Source organism: Myotis myotis, unplaced genomic scaffold (assembly GCF_014108235.1).
Source record: "Myotis myotis isolate mMyoMyo1 unplaced genomic scaffold, mMyoMyo1.p scaffold_m19_p_15, whole genome shotgun sequence".
Classification (NCBI taxonomy): Eukaryota; Metazoa; Chordata; class Mammalia; order Chiroptera; family Vespertilionidae; genus Myotis; species Myotis myotis.
In genome coordinates, this window is record NW_023416319.1 from 35,077,445 (window position 1) to 35,092,594 (window position 15,150).

At 41.3% G+C, this 15,150-nt stretch overlaps 1 protein-coding gene across 4 annotated transcripts in view; it reads left to right on the forward strand.

Moving 5' to 3' along the window:
* Window positions 1–15,150, forward strand: part of ARID5B (AT-rich interaction domain 5B) — a 178,415-nt gene that overhangs the window by 129,505 nt on the left and 33,760 nt on the right. For 2 of the 4 annotated variants that reach the window (XM_036336832.1, XM_036336831.1), the window contains 3 exons: window positions 4,868–4,980; window positions 11,360–11,564; window positions 13,499–13,551. In XM_036336832.1, coding sequence (XP_036192725.1) covers window positions 4,868–4,980; window positions 11,360–11,564; window positions 13,499–13,551 — 371 coding nt within the window. Of the gene's footprint in view, window positions 1–3,047; window positions 3,454–4,867; window positions 4,981–11,359; window positions 11,565–13,498; window positions 13,552–15,150 lie in introns of those variants that run through there. The other 2 variants (XM_036336835.1, XM_036336833.1) reach the window with 2 other exon arrangements.

The window sequence follows — 15,150 nt, forward strand, 5'->3', positions numbered from 1 at the left end:
TCAAACTCTTAGGAAAATGATGCCTGCTTTTCCATTCTCCTAATTCCAATCCCCACCAACAAGCAAGTCCTTTCTCTGAGTGGAAGCTCACAAAGAATTTCTCGAGAGAATATGTAGCTGTGTTGGCAACAAAATCCTCTCTGCAAAATGAGGAGAGAGAGTTGTTAACTGATGAGTCAATCCAGCTTTTATAGTAGTTTATCTTCGTGGTATTTCCAAGAGCATAAATGTTATTAAAAAAAATAGACGGTCATGACAGGAAGAACACAGTTTTAAAAAAAAAACAGGAACACTGAAGCCAAAAGCAATTTACTTTGCCAGTAACTGGTTACATTTCCTTTTGTTTTATTATTATTATTGCAGGAGTTGGGGTTGAGATGAAAGTTTCCCACACCTGCGCTGACACAGAACTTGTCAGAACCCATTGTAAAGCAAATATAGAAGTGAATGACTGGGACTCAGTTCTAGACGCTTAGAAAAAAACACACCCCAAAACTTGTTTTGTTATATTGTCTTTTTAAAAAGAGACTATAAGTCTTTAATATGTGAAGGTGTTAAAAAAAGGGAAATAACAAAACATAATACAAGGGTTAGATGTCAAAGTAGCTTGGAGCCCCCAGTGGTCGCTGATTCTCCTGGGATTAGCACCTATAGAAATAGCAGTGACTTCCCAAAGGTGAATACTTGTTAATTTCGTGGCACTGAGGAAGAGGAACAGATGGGCAGTCATAGAGGAAAGGTTTTTTAAAATAGCCACAGAGATCTTTCAGGGATTGGGCAGGAGAGTCAGCGGGCCACTGCAAGGGGTCATGTGCATGGCTCTCTCAGTTTTATTAGAACTCTGTGACTTTGGTGGAAGTCTTGTCACCTACTGCTGAGTCAGGACCCACTGGTGGGGTCCCTGCTTGTTGTCAAGTCTGTAGGGTTCTGGTTGTTGCTTGAGACGGCCCGATCTGTGGCATTAGGGAGTGTTTTCACTCCCTGGTGACTACCAACCCAAGTTATTAATATAAATACCTCATGGTGAGACAGAGTGAGTGTGTGTGTGTGTGTGTGTGTGTGTGTGTGTGTGTGTGTCCATCTATTAGAGAGAATAACTTAAAGCAGAGGCTCTGGATAAAGTCCAGGTGCTTGGTCTGGAATCTTCCTGTTACCAGAAACCCACTGGATAACCTAAAACAAGTAATTTCAACGCTAGCTCAGTTTCCAGGTCTGTAAAATGGGATTCATAATCGCACGTTCTGTGGGTTTGCTGTGAGTTGTAAATGAGTTATTGTATGCAAAGTTCTGGCTGGTACAGAGAAAGCACATGGTCCATAGGGATCAGCTCTTATTATTGTTAATGTATGATATTAGAAACAATCATGCAAAGAGCATTGCCTGAACTGTGTGAGTGAGCCAGGCCAGGGATGGCTAGTGGATTAGATACACATGGAAAAGTAACTTGTGCATTCACTGTTCCAGCCAGTTATGCTATTGGTAAGTGTACTGCCGGCTTCCCAGAATGGCTTTGCTGATCTCCTATGAAGTACTGGAGCTGGTGTTATTCTGGAGTCTAGGATTCAAATTCTCTTAGTAGGTATGTAGCCCTTAGCTGTTGATGGGGCTTAAGTTGGTCCAGGGCAGCTGGGACCAGGTGGGGCTGTTTTCTCCACCTGACCCCTGACTACTATTAAACCATAAAGCACTTATTTTTATTCGTTTATCTAGCAAGCGATTTCTTTCCTTGACCCTGGAGGAAAATAAATGTAACATTAGGGGCTAAAAATTTTGGTCTCCCCAAAAGCCAGCCTCCCAGTCTCAAAGCATCACTTGGGTTCTATGGATCTAAAAGGTCTCGAACTGCACTATGGGAGCTTGGATTTTAATCATCTGCTCCTCGGGGCATTTGCTCACTGCTTGTGGGACAAGATTCTGGCCCCCGCAGGAGGCCAGGCATTTCGGCTTAACAGTAATGGGGAACTAAAGGCTGCAGGATTTGTGTCTCAATTCCCACAGCAAACTCAAATTGCTGGTTTATGTCCCCAGAGTTCAAGGGTCAGTACTAAAGGTGAACACAGTTTTACAGGTGTCCAGAGTGACGGGTATACACGTGGTCAGGTGAGCAGGCCCAGCTCATGTAGACACAAAGGAGATAGATATATGGGCATCTATCTCTATTTCCATCAGTCCCTCATTCATTCAACAAATTCATATTATGCAATGCCGCCTCCTGGATGTCTGCTGGGGCAGATGAGAGAGGAGTCTGACCTGGTCCTGTCCTTAAGGACTCTCAATGTAGTATAATAAGAAGCCATAAAACACAGCTAAAATACAAAGAATAATGTGGAAAGTGATACCCAGCATAAGAGAAGGTCAGACAAGGAGTCCAGAGGGCAGGCTCAAAGAGGAATTTGAGTTTGAGACTTGAGTGATTGGTGGGATTTAGCCAACATACCTGAAATATCAGTGTACTTGCCTTCCGAGGAACAAGAGGCTTTTTTCTCTTGACCACATCCCATGTAGAGTTTGAAGTTTGTGTGACCAGAATATTAGGTGCCCGTGTGTTCTAAATTTGTAATTCTCAGAATCTGCTGGGGAAGGACATGTGCTTCTCCGGTTCTGAAAACAGCTCAAAGAATGGAGAAAACAGACCCGATTTGGGGATGACTTATTGTCGGTTCCCGGAACCTTTGTCTTTATTTAAAACAGCCTGTTCAATGCAAGTTCTCTCTATCTCAAAAGGCCTTTGGGATTTGAAAGCTTTTCTGGAAATGAATGCCTTTTAGGTTCAAATGCTTCTTTTTTTTTTTTTTGCCAAAACGTTAGGAAGGAAAGATCACAGTAACAAGTGTTAGAACAGAGGCGACTTTGTTTTGTTTTCTTTCAATGAAATGCCTCACATCTACCCCAAGTTTGTTCGTCAGCTTTCTGCTCTGCTATTATTTTGATATGGGGACTTGAAAGTACAGTCCTTCCCCAGCGATCATTAAAGCTTAGCCCTCAGGGCAGCTGTGGCTACACGTCTGTGCTACAAGTCTTCCAACCAAGAGTCCACACCCTGGCTCCAGGCTGAGGACCCTGTCAGTCCTGGAAGGTGGCCTCTCTCTCGCTCTCACAGGGGAGCGGGAGGTCAGGATCCACAGAACAGGCCAGATGAAGTCACCATCCCGTGCAGGGAGGTGGAGAGAGCTTAGCCCTCTCTGCCAGTCTGGCAACTCCAGCAGAGTCCTCAGCGCTCATCCCACACACTCGGTGCTAGTCACTGCTGTGTGTTTACATGAGTAATGAAGCTGCCGGGGGAGGGGAGTAGTAAGCCCAGCGCGGAGCCTCGCAGCTCTCATTCGGAGGGAAGCTGACATCCACACCAAGTCAAGCCCAGACTTCCAGGGACTGGCCCCGGAGCGGTCAGGCATATGCTGTAGCTTTCGGGAGCCCAGGCATCCTCAGGCAGATGTTTGTCGACTGGAATGGGTAATCGCTACTTTCTCTTTGCTTGATTTGTGTTTGTGGGCTTGTTTACCTTCTGTAATTCCAGGCTGGCTTGCGGGGGTAAGGGGGGGAGATGGTTTGTACTTTCAGACAAACGTTTTGGGGAAATGAGAGAAGGGAGAGGGGATTTGGGAGGAGGGGGGTCTGAGCCGGAGCTCCAAAGCCACTTTTTAAAACTTTCGCCTGATTGTAAAGGCAGCTCTATTTACGGGGTTTTAGGAATAGCCAACTGTCATCCAGAGCATAAAATCAAATTAGTGGGATTAACTGTGTTTGTAAATGAGTACAATATAAAATGTCCTGAAACCACTGGTTAACTGCATGGCAATTAAGAGGTTTCGAACTGTCCGGATTTGGCATTGTCACAGTCATCAAGACTGTGGGTACCTACCTGGGAAGGTCTGAAAGGAATTGCTTGGGGGTATAATTCATTCGTTTGAAACTCTTCAAGGGCTAGCTGGCTAGTTGGTTTGTTTTACTTTTGTTCGACTTGGGTGACTGCTGAAGTTAAATGTGAAAGCTGATGCCGGACAGCCCTAGTCCTCAGTAAACAGCAGCCTCTATTCCTCTGCTTTCTGTGTGGATCTTAAAGAGATTCAAGCTCAACATCAAGGTTGAAATATAACTTTGATTTGCATCTTGTCTGTGGCTTTTAGAAAGTATAAATAATCTCCCCGGAATCTGGCTAACCCCAGTGTGATCTTTGGAAGTTATTTTAAATAACCCTCAAGATGGTCATTAAAAAATATATTGAGAAGGAAAAAAGAGCATGCTGAGTTACATGTATCTGCCAGATTTGTTCAGATTTGAAACAGGCTGGTCTCAATATTATTAGTAAATACATGTAATAATATTTTTTTTTCAGATTGTTATTGCAAATACCTCTCTCTGTAGCTCTCTCTTTCTCTCTACTTATTTGTATAATTTGAGAAAATGCTCATGTCTCCATATTTGAAGAGGGATGTTTTTAAACATAATATTACTGTGATACTGTCATGGGCTGGCATATCACTTAGGTTTCTGAAAAAGAGTCAAAACAAAACAGAATAATCTTGGAGCTGGCTCAGGGCTGTCGTCCGCCCAACCTGTTTCTTTTCTAACAATGGGAAAAGGCATTTTCCTTTCATCATCCTTTAGAGCTGGGGGCTTCATTTTATTTATATGAATTAGACATGTGGCACTGTAATAGATTAGCTTTGGGAAAGGCGTGCAGACGGGCATGGTCTTCCAAGGTGCAGCCCTTCAGGGAGAGAAGCATTAAATGAGGGCTGGCTACCACAGATGCCTACATGTGTCTGCACACGTGATGGGGACCACTGGAGTAAGATGCTCGGTTTTGACTAAGGAAATCCATGCCAATGAAAATGTATACCAATTGCTCTCCATTTGTTTTCAGCGCCGAATCTTAAAGGCAGACCACGCAAAAAGAAGTCATGCCCACAGAGAAGAGATTCATTCAGTGCTGTGAAAGATTCCAACAACAATTCGGATGGCAAAGCCATTGTCAAGGTACAGTTGTTTGCGCCGTGGTGTTCATTTTGCGGCATAGTTTTATTTTCCTCTTTCTCTTTATCTCTCTACTGTGTGTGTCTTAGTGGCAGTTTGCAATTCCAGATCTAACTTTGGTATTCGCAGCTCTCTGCTATGTCTATTCTCACCACCTCTCCTGCCTTGGGAGGTGGAGGGTGGGGGAGGGAGGTAAGCATTTTGATTAGTCAACAGAAAGACTTCCCACCTCCCAGTTTGGCCTGTTGGGTGAAGGACAGATGATTAAGCGCCCACGTCATTGAGGCTGAGATTTCATAGTAGGTGACACAATGACATAGTTTACTCTGCTTGTATCAAAAATAGACCAGCTAAACCATCCTTTTTCTGAATGTGTTCAGCTAAATCTGCTGCAGAGATTAATGGAGGATGAAATTAGAAATGGCTAGAATTAAGCGTTTTAGTTCCATATTTTTTTTTCAAAATCACCTCTAACTTACCTTAGAGTAAAATTAAAGATACATAGCAAAATGTTTACATGTATACATATACTCATCCATACATTTATATGTTTTCTAAGATCTCTCTTTTTTAATTAAATTTATTGGGGTGACATTGGTCAACATGATCATATAGGTTTCAGGTGTGGGTTTCTATATCACAAGATCAGTATATCTTAATGCAGAATAAAGGTCAAAGTTCAAGGCTACTTGTTGAGGACCCAGGCCCATTTTTGCCCCGGCATTCTCAGGAATTTTGAAAGTGTGAGCCTGAAGTATTTAGCACCATGAAGTGTGAAGTGCCACTTCATATTTTCAGACCTATCTTTTTTACTTTAGTGAGTTTGGATCAGATTTCTACGGTTCCGTTTATGGGGGTGTTTGCATTTAGGTGTTGTTTCTGTGCCAAAGGCAGCAATAGTCCCTTTAGGATCTGAATTGAAGACTGGATATCAACTGATACCACATTTCCAGATTTAAGGACTAAGCTTATGGAAGTGGGAACATTTTGATTATTGGCGACTTTGGAAGATTCTGATGTAGAAAAACATGAATTCAGTTCTATGTTGAAAATCTACTGTTTTTTCTGCCACGTACTCCACGCCTCCTCCCAGTGTAAGGAAACAAATCCTCAACATTCACATTCTGTAAATCTTATCTTCATGGGGCATTTCTGAGGCTGCTTTGTTATCATTTCTTCATGCTTCCAGGATTGCAAAGTGTTACAAAGAGATCAACCAGGAGAAATATATATTTTCTGGCTAAAACAACAACAACAAACTTCTTTCCCTAAAGTTATTTTTTTGTTCTGTTCATTTAACCATCTGCAAGTGGGTCCACCTGAATACCAAGTATGACATTTTCTAATAATTTGGACACCTCGCCCCTGGAGCTGCCTATCTAGGGTTTTGGTTTCCATGGTCTTTGAGGATGTCAGCTGGAACAGTTTATTCCCTATGATGTGGTTCGCAATACAATAAAGAAGGGAGTGAGAAGGCTTTAAGATTGTAACATTCAGCAGAACTTGTACTGCTGATGTCTTGTGTTGGCTCCCTGCCCCATACTTCTAAGATGACATCATGTGTTTATCCCGGCATTTCCTATACCTGAGCCCAGCGGGGTGAAGCTCCCTCTCATGTCACTTGGAGTCACTACCAACGGATGCCTCTGGGAGTTTTATTATACTCATACAACTGACCTGAAAGCACAACCCTACAACATCTCTCTCCCTGGAAAGGCAACTCAGGACTCACATGAAGACCCACAAAACTAAAGAGAACAGGAGCCTGCTCTGTATTTGATGTTCACTGACTTAACCTTCGTAGGAATGATGGTCTTCAAGCCTTTTCTACCCCACCTCCCACCAGTGCAGCCTTTCAGAATTTTACCTGGAGGAGGATTATCCTTCCATCGTTGGTTTCGATGGTGAATGTATGGATATCCCACTGCAGCCAGCTCCTGGGGACTGGTCTAAATGTCCAACTCTTCTTGGAGTCTTGGATTATAGTCCTGCTATTCCAGTGGGTGATATAGAAGAGAGACTGGTAGGTGTGAAGGATGGTGGACTTATTTGATGGCACCAACAAGACGGATATAAAATCCCTACAGAATGAACAAACCACATCTGGGCCAGGACTACCATTAAAAAGGCATCTGTGTCATCAAGTGGTCTTTTCTCATGAAATGCTACCGTAGAGATTACAAACCTGTGACCATCCGATCCTTCACTGAGCTGGGAGCATCATTTCAGGTGACGGTTAGTTTGACTTTATGACCAAGAGCTGTGTGACTTTTTCCTCCCAAAAGTTTCTCAGGTAGACCATTTCTAACTACGGCTTTCTGCAGCTCCACCTGGCAGCGCGCTCAGCGTGAGAATCCATTGGGTTTCTTGGGTGCATGGCTGGTAAAACAAGTCAAGTCATCTACCTGTCTCCATCAAAGGTTGCCCTCTCTCAACGCGAACATGAAAACTAGCTTTAAAAGACTCTGAGAAGATCGCGGCTTCCCAAAGATAGCAAAAGTCATGTGGGAAAAGGTTCCAGTTCTCCGGAGATGTCGTGAAGGTGTCCAGCTCAAGTACTGCTGTTTCCCTTGGGATCATCTTACAGCAGCAGGTCTGGGGCCCGAGCCAGTTCATATGGTGACCTACACAGGAGAAGTCTCAGCCCAGGGCTCTAATGAAAGGACTCCACTGACAGAAGGCAAATGACTTCACATCCTATAAGCACTTTCCAAAGGCCAGACGTGTACAACAGGTGGTTTATAGCCTAAAAGGGACATAAAAAGGAAGCAATGTCTCCTTTCATTTACATCACAAACATACTTTCAACATTTTACAAATAGGACGCGTTCATTATTTTCCATATTTTTTCATCCCCTTTGGTTCTCAGAACTACCTCCACAGTTTATCCCCTCCTGGTTTCCCGAGGAAGAAAATGAGGGTATCCTAGCACGTTAGTGACTGAATTGAAATGACTCCAGCTTCTTTCCTGCTGGTTCAGCACATCTCACTGTCCCAGTTAAAAGCTGGATTAGTTATAACTCCATCCAGCAAAAGGATGTGGTTAATATCAAATCGGTGGTGGCTCATTGAAAACAGTAAATGTGGATTCTTTACTTAGCACTTCCTCAAGCACTTTGGAAACCCCAAAGCTCTTAGTGAGCTCAACAAGTATTAGACGTACAGGTCGGGAGAAACAGAGCTTGTAATTAACTGTTACCATCAAAAGGGTGGACTTTCTCAAGGTCAACACGAGGACTAGCTCTCTTTTAATATTTCAGTGGATTAAAATGCTCAGAATGTTTTGGATAAATGTGAAAAAAGTGCAAAAGAACTTGGGCTGTTTCTATCCAGAAACAGGATAAAGCCCTAAAGGGCTCATTTATATTAACTGAAGAAATGTATGGAGCTAGTCTGAGAAAGGAAGCCGCTGTTCACTTCTTAGGAAGCACCTGGTTCCCAAGGAGACACCAACTGGGAAGACACCAACTGAGGTGCAGGATGGAGTTCAGGAGGTGGCAGCTGCTTCACCTGGAGCCTTTTCCGTGAAGCAGGGAGTCTGAATGGCATTGGGCCTGATTTGTGCACCCCTCCCCGCTTTCCTTCTGTTTCTGGGTGTCTCTGCACAGGTGAGAAAGAAGGGTAGGCAGCTATATAGATCAGTGGTTCTCAACCTTCCTAATGCCACGACCCTTTAATACAGTTCCTCATGTTGTGGTGACCCCCAATTTCATTGTTACAAATTGAACATAATTAAAGCATAGTGATTAATCACAAAAACAATATGTAATTATATGTGCGTTTTCCAATGGTCTTAGGCGACCCCTGTGAAAGAGTCGTTCGACCCCCAAAGGGGTCGCGACCCATAGGTTGAGAACCACTGATCTAGATGCTGAGGGATAAACCTCTTTCTCCCTTAACAATGGCATTCCTGACCTAATAATATAGAAAAGTGGTCCATTATCACTACAGGTTGAAGGCTCAGACTGTTTTATATGCAAACCTTATATCTACTCTTATTTGTACAAGACTGGATTTTAGAGTGAGGGAGACCTGCCCCTCGCTAGCCAAATGACAATACAGGACCTAGCTGAGCTCCAGTTTCCTCATCTGTAAGGTGGGGCTAAATACTAGCCTTTTATGAGTCTTGTGTACATGAGGTAGACTGTATGAAGCCCAGCTCTGTCTCTGGCGCATTGTAAGTGCTCAGTTGATAAATCACCTTTCTAAGTTGTGGTTTTGTAAAAACTAGCCATTAAGATGTGCTTTTTCATTGGAAGCATGTTTTTATTGCCAATTTAATATTTTTATAAGAGTGTCAGTGAAGTAGTATAGTGTTTAAAATCGCAAGCCCTAGAGTTGAGACTACCTGGGTTCCAATCCCAAACTTGCCACTTACTAACTGGGATAGGATCTTGTGATTGTGTACATGTCATTCATCCTCTCTGTACCTCAGTTTCCTCTAAGATGAGAATAATAATTCACCTCCTTAGAGTAGTGGGCATGAAATGAGAGAATTCCACCTTGGCCGGTTTGGCTCAGTTGATAGAGTGTCAGCCTGCAGACTGAAGGGTCCTGGGTTTGATTCTGGTCAAGGGCACATGCTCTGGGTTGCAGGTTTGATCCCCTGTTGGGGGTGTGCAGGAAGCAGCTAATCAATGATTCTCTCTCATTGATGTTTCTATCTCTCTCTTCCTCTTCATCCCTCTCTGAAATCATAAAAAACTTATTTTTTTAAAAAATTGAGATAATACCTAAAAAATGCTTAGAAGAGCCTGGCTCCTAGTAGCCACTCAAAAAAGGTTGGGACCAGTACAGATTAAAATGGGAGTAATTTTGCGACTTCAAAAAGCCCTGAAATGATAGATTTCATCAGAACTTTAGACTCGACAATCTAAAATTTGGCAGTGAAAAAATGATGATCACATAAAGTTTCACTGGATGTTTCCCTTAATATATAATGTTACAATGTACTGAAGTTTGAAAATACTGTTAAGTAAAAATTCTCCATGGAAAAATTTTTAATACCATTTCCACAGGCCCTTAAAAATTAAAATCTTATCTAGGAGCTCAGTTGAATGAGTTGTGCAGGAAGTTTTATTTTTAGCAAGACTCGTCTGAAGATATTAAACTACCGTGTTCACTTGCGAGACTAAGCCATAAAGAAAACCTTTTAAAAGGATACACTTCCCTTTAATAAATAAGCATAGCCTTTTATGTTCTTAGTGCTTGGAAAGGAGAATCTGAAGGGGGGAAAAAAGAGAGAGGTCAAAAATCTGAAATGGAAAACGTTGTTGAGTAAGTGGGACATTTTTATTCATATCATTCCCCCAGCCCTTGCCCTCTTCTCTTCGATGTTAGATATGGAGATGTAAAGAATATTGGAATGTACACATTCCCCACGGGCGCACTTGAACTTAAAGTTTGACCCTTTGTACTTCCCCCTTTTACAATTAAAATAGCTCAGCAACTTAGCGTTATATTTAACAGCCATCAAAGGCCTCTTGTAGAGCATGGCAGTGAGGAGGGAACATTAGGTTAGCCTCTCGGTGTGCCAAGTCCCATATTCGCCTAGAGTATGGAAGGCAGAACATTTGGAGCATTCACCGCCATTTATTTGTTCATTATGGAGCAAGTTCACATTTCCAGGTGACCTCTACTCTTTGTGGCAAGTTCACATTTCCTATTTCCTATAGTCTCAGGGCCGACTGAAAAGCAAGAAACCCTCATTAAAGAGTGGGATCTTTCCTGTCCTCCTGAGGGTAGAACCGGCTGATGTTCCTGATGCCAGTGTCTGCTGGCATCCATGTGTCTTCCCAGGTTGCTGGAAAGAGTAGCAACAAGATAAGTTTCCTATGAAGAGATGGACTTGTCTTTCATTGTGATACAAAGTGTGGAGTGTAGGACTCTGGGTGAAGAAGCTAGGGATTGTTCAATGACATTCACAGATGGTGCTCCTTAGGAAAAGTATATGAAGAGGCAGGAGAATGGCCCCACCAGATGCCAACACTGTTTCTGGTTTCACATCAACATACTTGGAAGGAGTCTAAAAGAGGCTGGAAAAAACTGGCCACCTGTTTCTATAAATAAAATTTTATTGGGACACAGCCACACCCATTTGTTTACATACTGCCTATGACTGCTTTCACACTAGAGTTGAGCGGTCTCAAGAGAGGCTGTGATGGCCCAAAGTCTACAATATTTACTGCTTGGCTTGACAGAAACTCACCATCCCCTGGTCTAAGACAATTCTTATTCAGTGATGCCTCTAAAAAGCTATTTGAGGGCAAGGGCAATGTATTGGTTCACCCTTCCCACCCAGTGAAATATGTCACGCGCTACGGCTTTGTAAACGGTCCGGGGCTGCGCTTGATTTGATGTGGCATTTTCCCCCCTCTTCCAGGTGAAATGCGAGGCCAGGTCTGCCTTGACCAAGCCGAAGAATAACCATAATAACTGTAAAAAAGTCTCCAATGAAGAAAAACCAAAGGTTGCCATTGGTGAAGAGTGCAGGGCAGACGAGCAGGCCTTCCTGGTGGCACTTTATAAATACATGAAAGAAAGGAAGACGCCAATAGAACGAATACCCTATTTAGGTTTTAAACAGAGTAAGTATACTTGTTTTCATTTTTGAAATATGAAAACTGCTCAGATTCTTTGACTTGGAAAAAAATATTTTTGACTCAGGATTATGTTGAAATCCTAATCTGGGGATGATGATGTTCTCTGTTTATACTAAATCTACAAATCATCCAAGCCAGGAATTTTTTTCCCTTCCTTTTTCCGCTGCATTGTTCCCTTCTGGGGCAGTTGCAGTGAGATATTTATAGGCTTGAATCCACTGATTATGACTGGAAATAGACATGTTGAAAGTTTCTCATTTTCTGTTTTGTCAATCTTGAGTGTTTGCAACGCCTTTCTTCTGAGATAATAATATGACGTAGCTTTATCAGACACAGATGTTGCCTGTGAAAAGACGGCTTTTAAAAGGAGGACATTTAGAGGTGGACAAAACAACAACAAAGAGAAAGCATATTTCCTAAGCCCCAGATTTGTTAAGAGATAACAAAAACCTGATGACTTCAGAGGAAACAAAAAGTAAACACATTTGAACCGAGGACCCAATTTTGAATTACTTTGACATGTCCATTTAACCGTCCTCAGTATATTTTTATGCAGATTAGGGAACTCACAGCTGAGCAGAATTCCATATAAAAAAGTAGAAGAAACCCAGACCCCGCCTTGATTTCACAAATGAATATATATTTGGCCTCTGTCTGGATTTTGTGGCACATGAAGCGTGAGCCTCTGGCTTGATTCAGTATTTTCTCCCAAAGTATCTTCCTAGATTAAAAACATGTGTCATTTTGATGAAGAATGTCAAACCTGCATGTTTTACATAACAATTTACATACCTAATAGCAACTGGCACTGATTGCAAGAGAACCCTCGCAGCCATTATAAACTTATATAACTACGAATGATTACAATGTTTGTCTGAAAACTGGTTGCTGGAAATAGAAGTAAAATTAATGTACTATGAACAGCTTTGTTGCATTATGCATTGGTTCAGATTAAATCAAGGCTGAGGCAGGGCTCTTGATAGCTTTAAAACAGTGCAAGGTTCAATGAGGCTTCTTGAACGTGTTGTGTCAAAGAGCCTTTTAAAATTGATTTTATTTTATTTTTTTATTTCTCTTACCAAGGAATGACTTGAAGTCCAATTTTCCCCTCTTGTAAAAGAATCAAATCCATAGCAGTCCCAGTATCTGGTACAAGTGAACAGGGTTGCTAGCGATTTGACATAGTTGTTTAACAACATAAACATATGCAAACCCTGGAAAGAGAAATCTGTTTAAAAGAAGTATTTTTGCAATACCATACAGGCGAGTTAGGGGACTAAGAGGACTCATTTCCTCTGTGATGGAGTATCTTCCTTCCCTTTGATCTGTTGTATCACTGATGCCTCAAGGGGGAAATATTTTTCCTGCTCACTGCAAGGCACCACATGTTAGTGAAATACAGTATGAGTTTTTTATATAGTGCTGCCATCAGGCATTCTATTAAAAAGATAATCATATATTAACTTAGCTGTTATTGATAGATTATGAAGAGATTTTATCTGAAGGAAGCATATATTATTACCCAATGGCTTCTTCCTAAGGGTTGAACCAGACCAGCCCCAAACTGGAAAAATCCCACAGTTCCCCCAAGGACACTGTAACCTAGCTCCTCTCCATCTGCTGATGGCAACAGGACGCAAACTGTGTTGTCCTTTATCCTAAAAGTAGAACCATTTCCGAATTTGTGACTGTTCTTTAGAAATATTTTAAGTGGTAATAATATATCCTGTTATTGAGTGCCCTTTGGCAAATTGTTTCCTAAGAACTTAGATCTCTGGGGTACGTTAGTATTTCTTTTCTTTCTTTTTTTTTTTCTCTTTCTCATTGAAAAACAAAACAAAACAAAAATGTTTTAATTGACATTTCTTGGAAATATGTTAATGCAATGCTTATCTAAATACTTATTGTCCCTCTAACAGTTAACCTTTGGACTATGTTTCAAGCTGCTCAAAAACTGGGAGGATATGAAACAGTAAGTGTTTAAGCAACTTAAATGAAATAATTTTGCAATCTAAACCCCTCCCCCGCCCCTTTGACCAAAATAGAGACAATACGAAAGCAGACCATCACTGACTGCCTTTTCCAATGGCTCTACACTTTTGGGGGTTTATTGGGCCGCTTTTGGAAACAGTCCCAATTAGTTCCAGGTTTGGCAAAATTGTAAACTTGTCGTAAAAGCTACAAGTGGAAAACATATGTAACTCTCCCCTGTCAGGGAAATTAGTTGGGTCTGTAATTTTTTCCCATGTTGAGAAAGGGCTATTATTGTACAACAAGCCAAGATTGCATAAAAGAAATTTCCCTTGGCAACATACCTGACATCTGCTCATGTCTAATATGGGAAATGTATTAAAGGCTTTCAGAAGTAATCAGTATTGGCCATTAAGGAATAAAACGCAGCAAATCTCCTCTCATTCTGGGGCAGAGCGGCTTTATTAGACAAGGGTCAGTGCCGCATAAACAGGAAGTTATCAGGCTTATTCAGAACAGGCTCTGACACTCTTTATCAGCTAATTCTAACTGACAGGAACGGGTTATTTTTAGCTCACGGGACAATTTGATGGCCACGGATTTTTATAGCTTGTATTTTGAGCCAATAAAATGTTAGAGCAGCAAACTAAGATGAAAATCTTGAAGGAAGAAGAAAGAGCTGCATTAATATAGCACACAGAGATGACATCTGTGATAAAATCAGTTGACATAGGAAGATGTCGTCATTGGAAATATTTTCTCCTCCACACAATGATCAGATTAAGTTGTGCAGTTTCTTCTGCAATTGAATAAGAAATTGTTGTTCCTTTCCTTACGAAGTAACCTGGGATATCTCTGTATCATAGTAAAATGACAGGAAGAGACACAAAATCAAGAAAATGAAATTCATTTTAACCCAAACATAATAACCAGTGTTTCTGGCCAGATACAGCATATTGTTCCACAAACTAACTGAATAGTTGGATGTCAGGAGCTGGGGACGGGAAAAGATGGCAAACATTATATGATTCAGATAGTCTGGTATTTACTATAGAGATATCTGCTGTGAATTCTGACTAAAAACTCTTTGAGTAGGTGTGCTTCTAATATTTTTAGTTAATATATGGGCTACACATATATGTTTGTGAGGAAATATAATAACTGATATGAACTACATGTAAAATGTGCATTTCATAGACATGAATTTACTTAACATGCTTGTTTTATCAAGTGCCCTATGTAAAAATAAACAGTGTTATTTCTTCACTTGGTTGGATCTGTTGAGGGAACAAAGAATGGACTCTTTGCCACTGTGACTCATAGTTTTGCAAAATCTTGAGCTAATTATAGCTTTCATCTGTGTGAAAAAGATGATATCTTATTCAGGGTTAGTCTCATAAATTTAGGAATCGACCCCATAGCCTAGACTTTTAAGTCTAACTTTTCGTGTTAAGAATAGGAGTATACATTTTTATGAACTGTGACTACAGATAAGTTACATGATATTGTACAATATTATGAAATGTCTTTTTAAATCCAGGAACTTGTTGTTATTCACTGATAACGAGAGTGCTAGCAAATTTCACAGAATCAGTTTTTC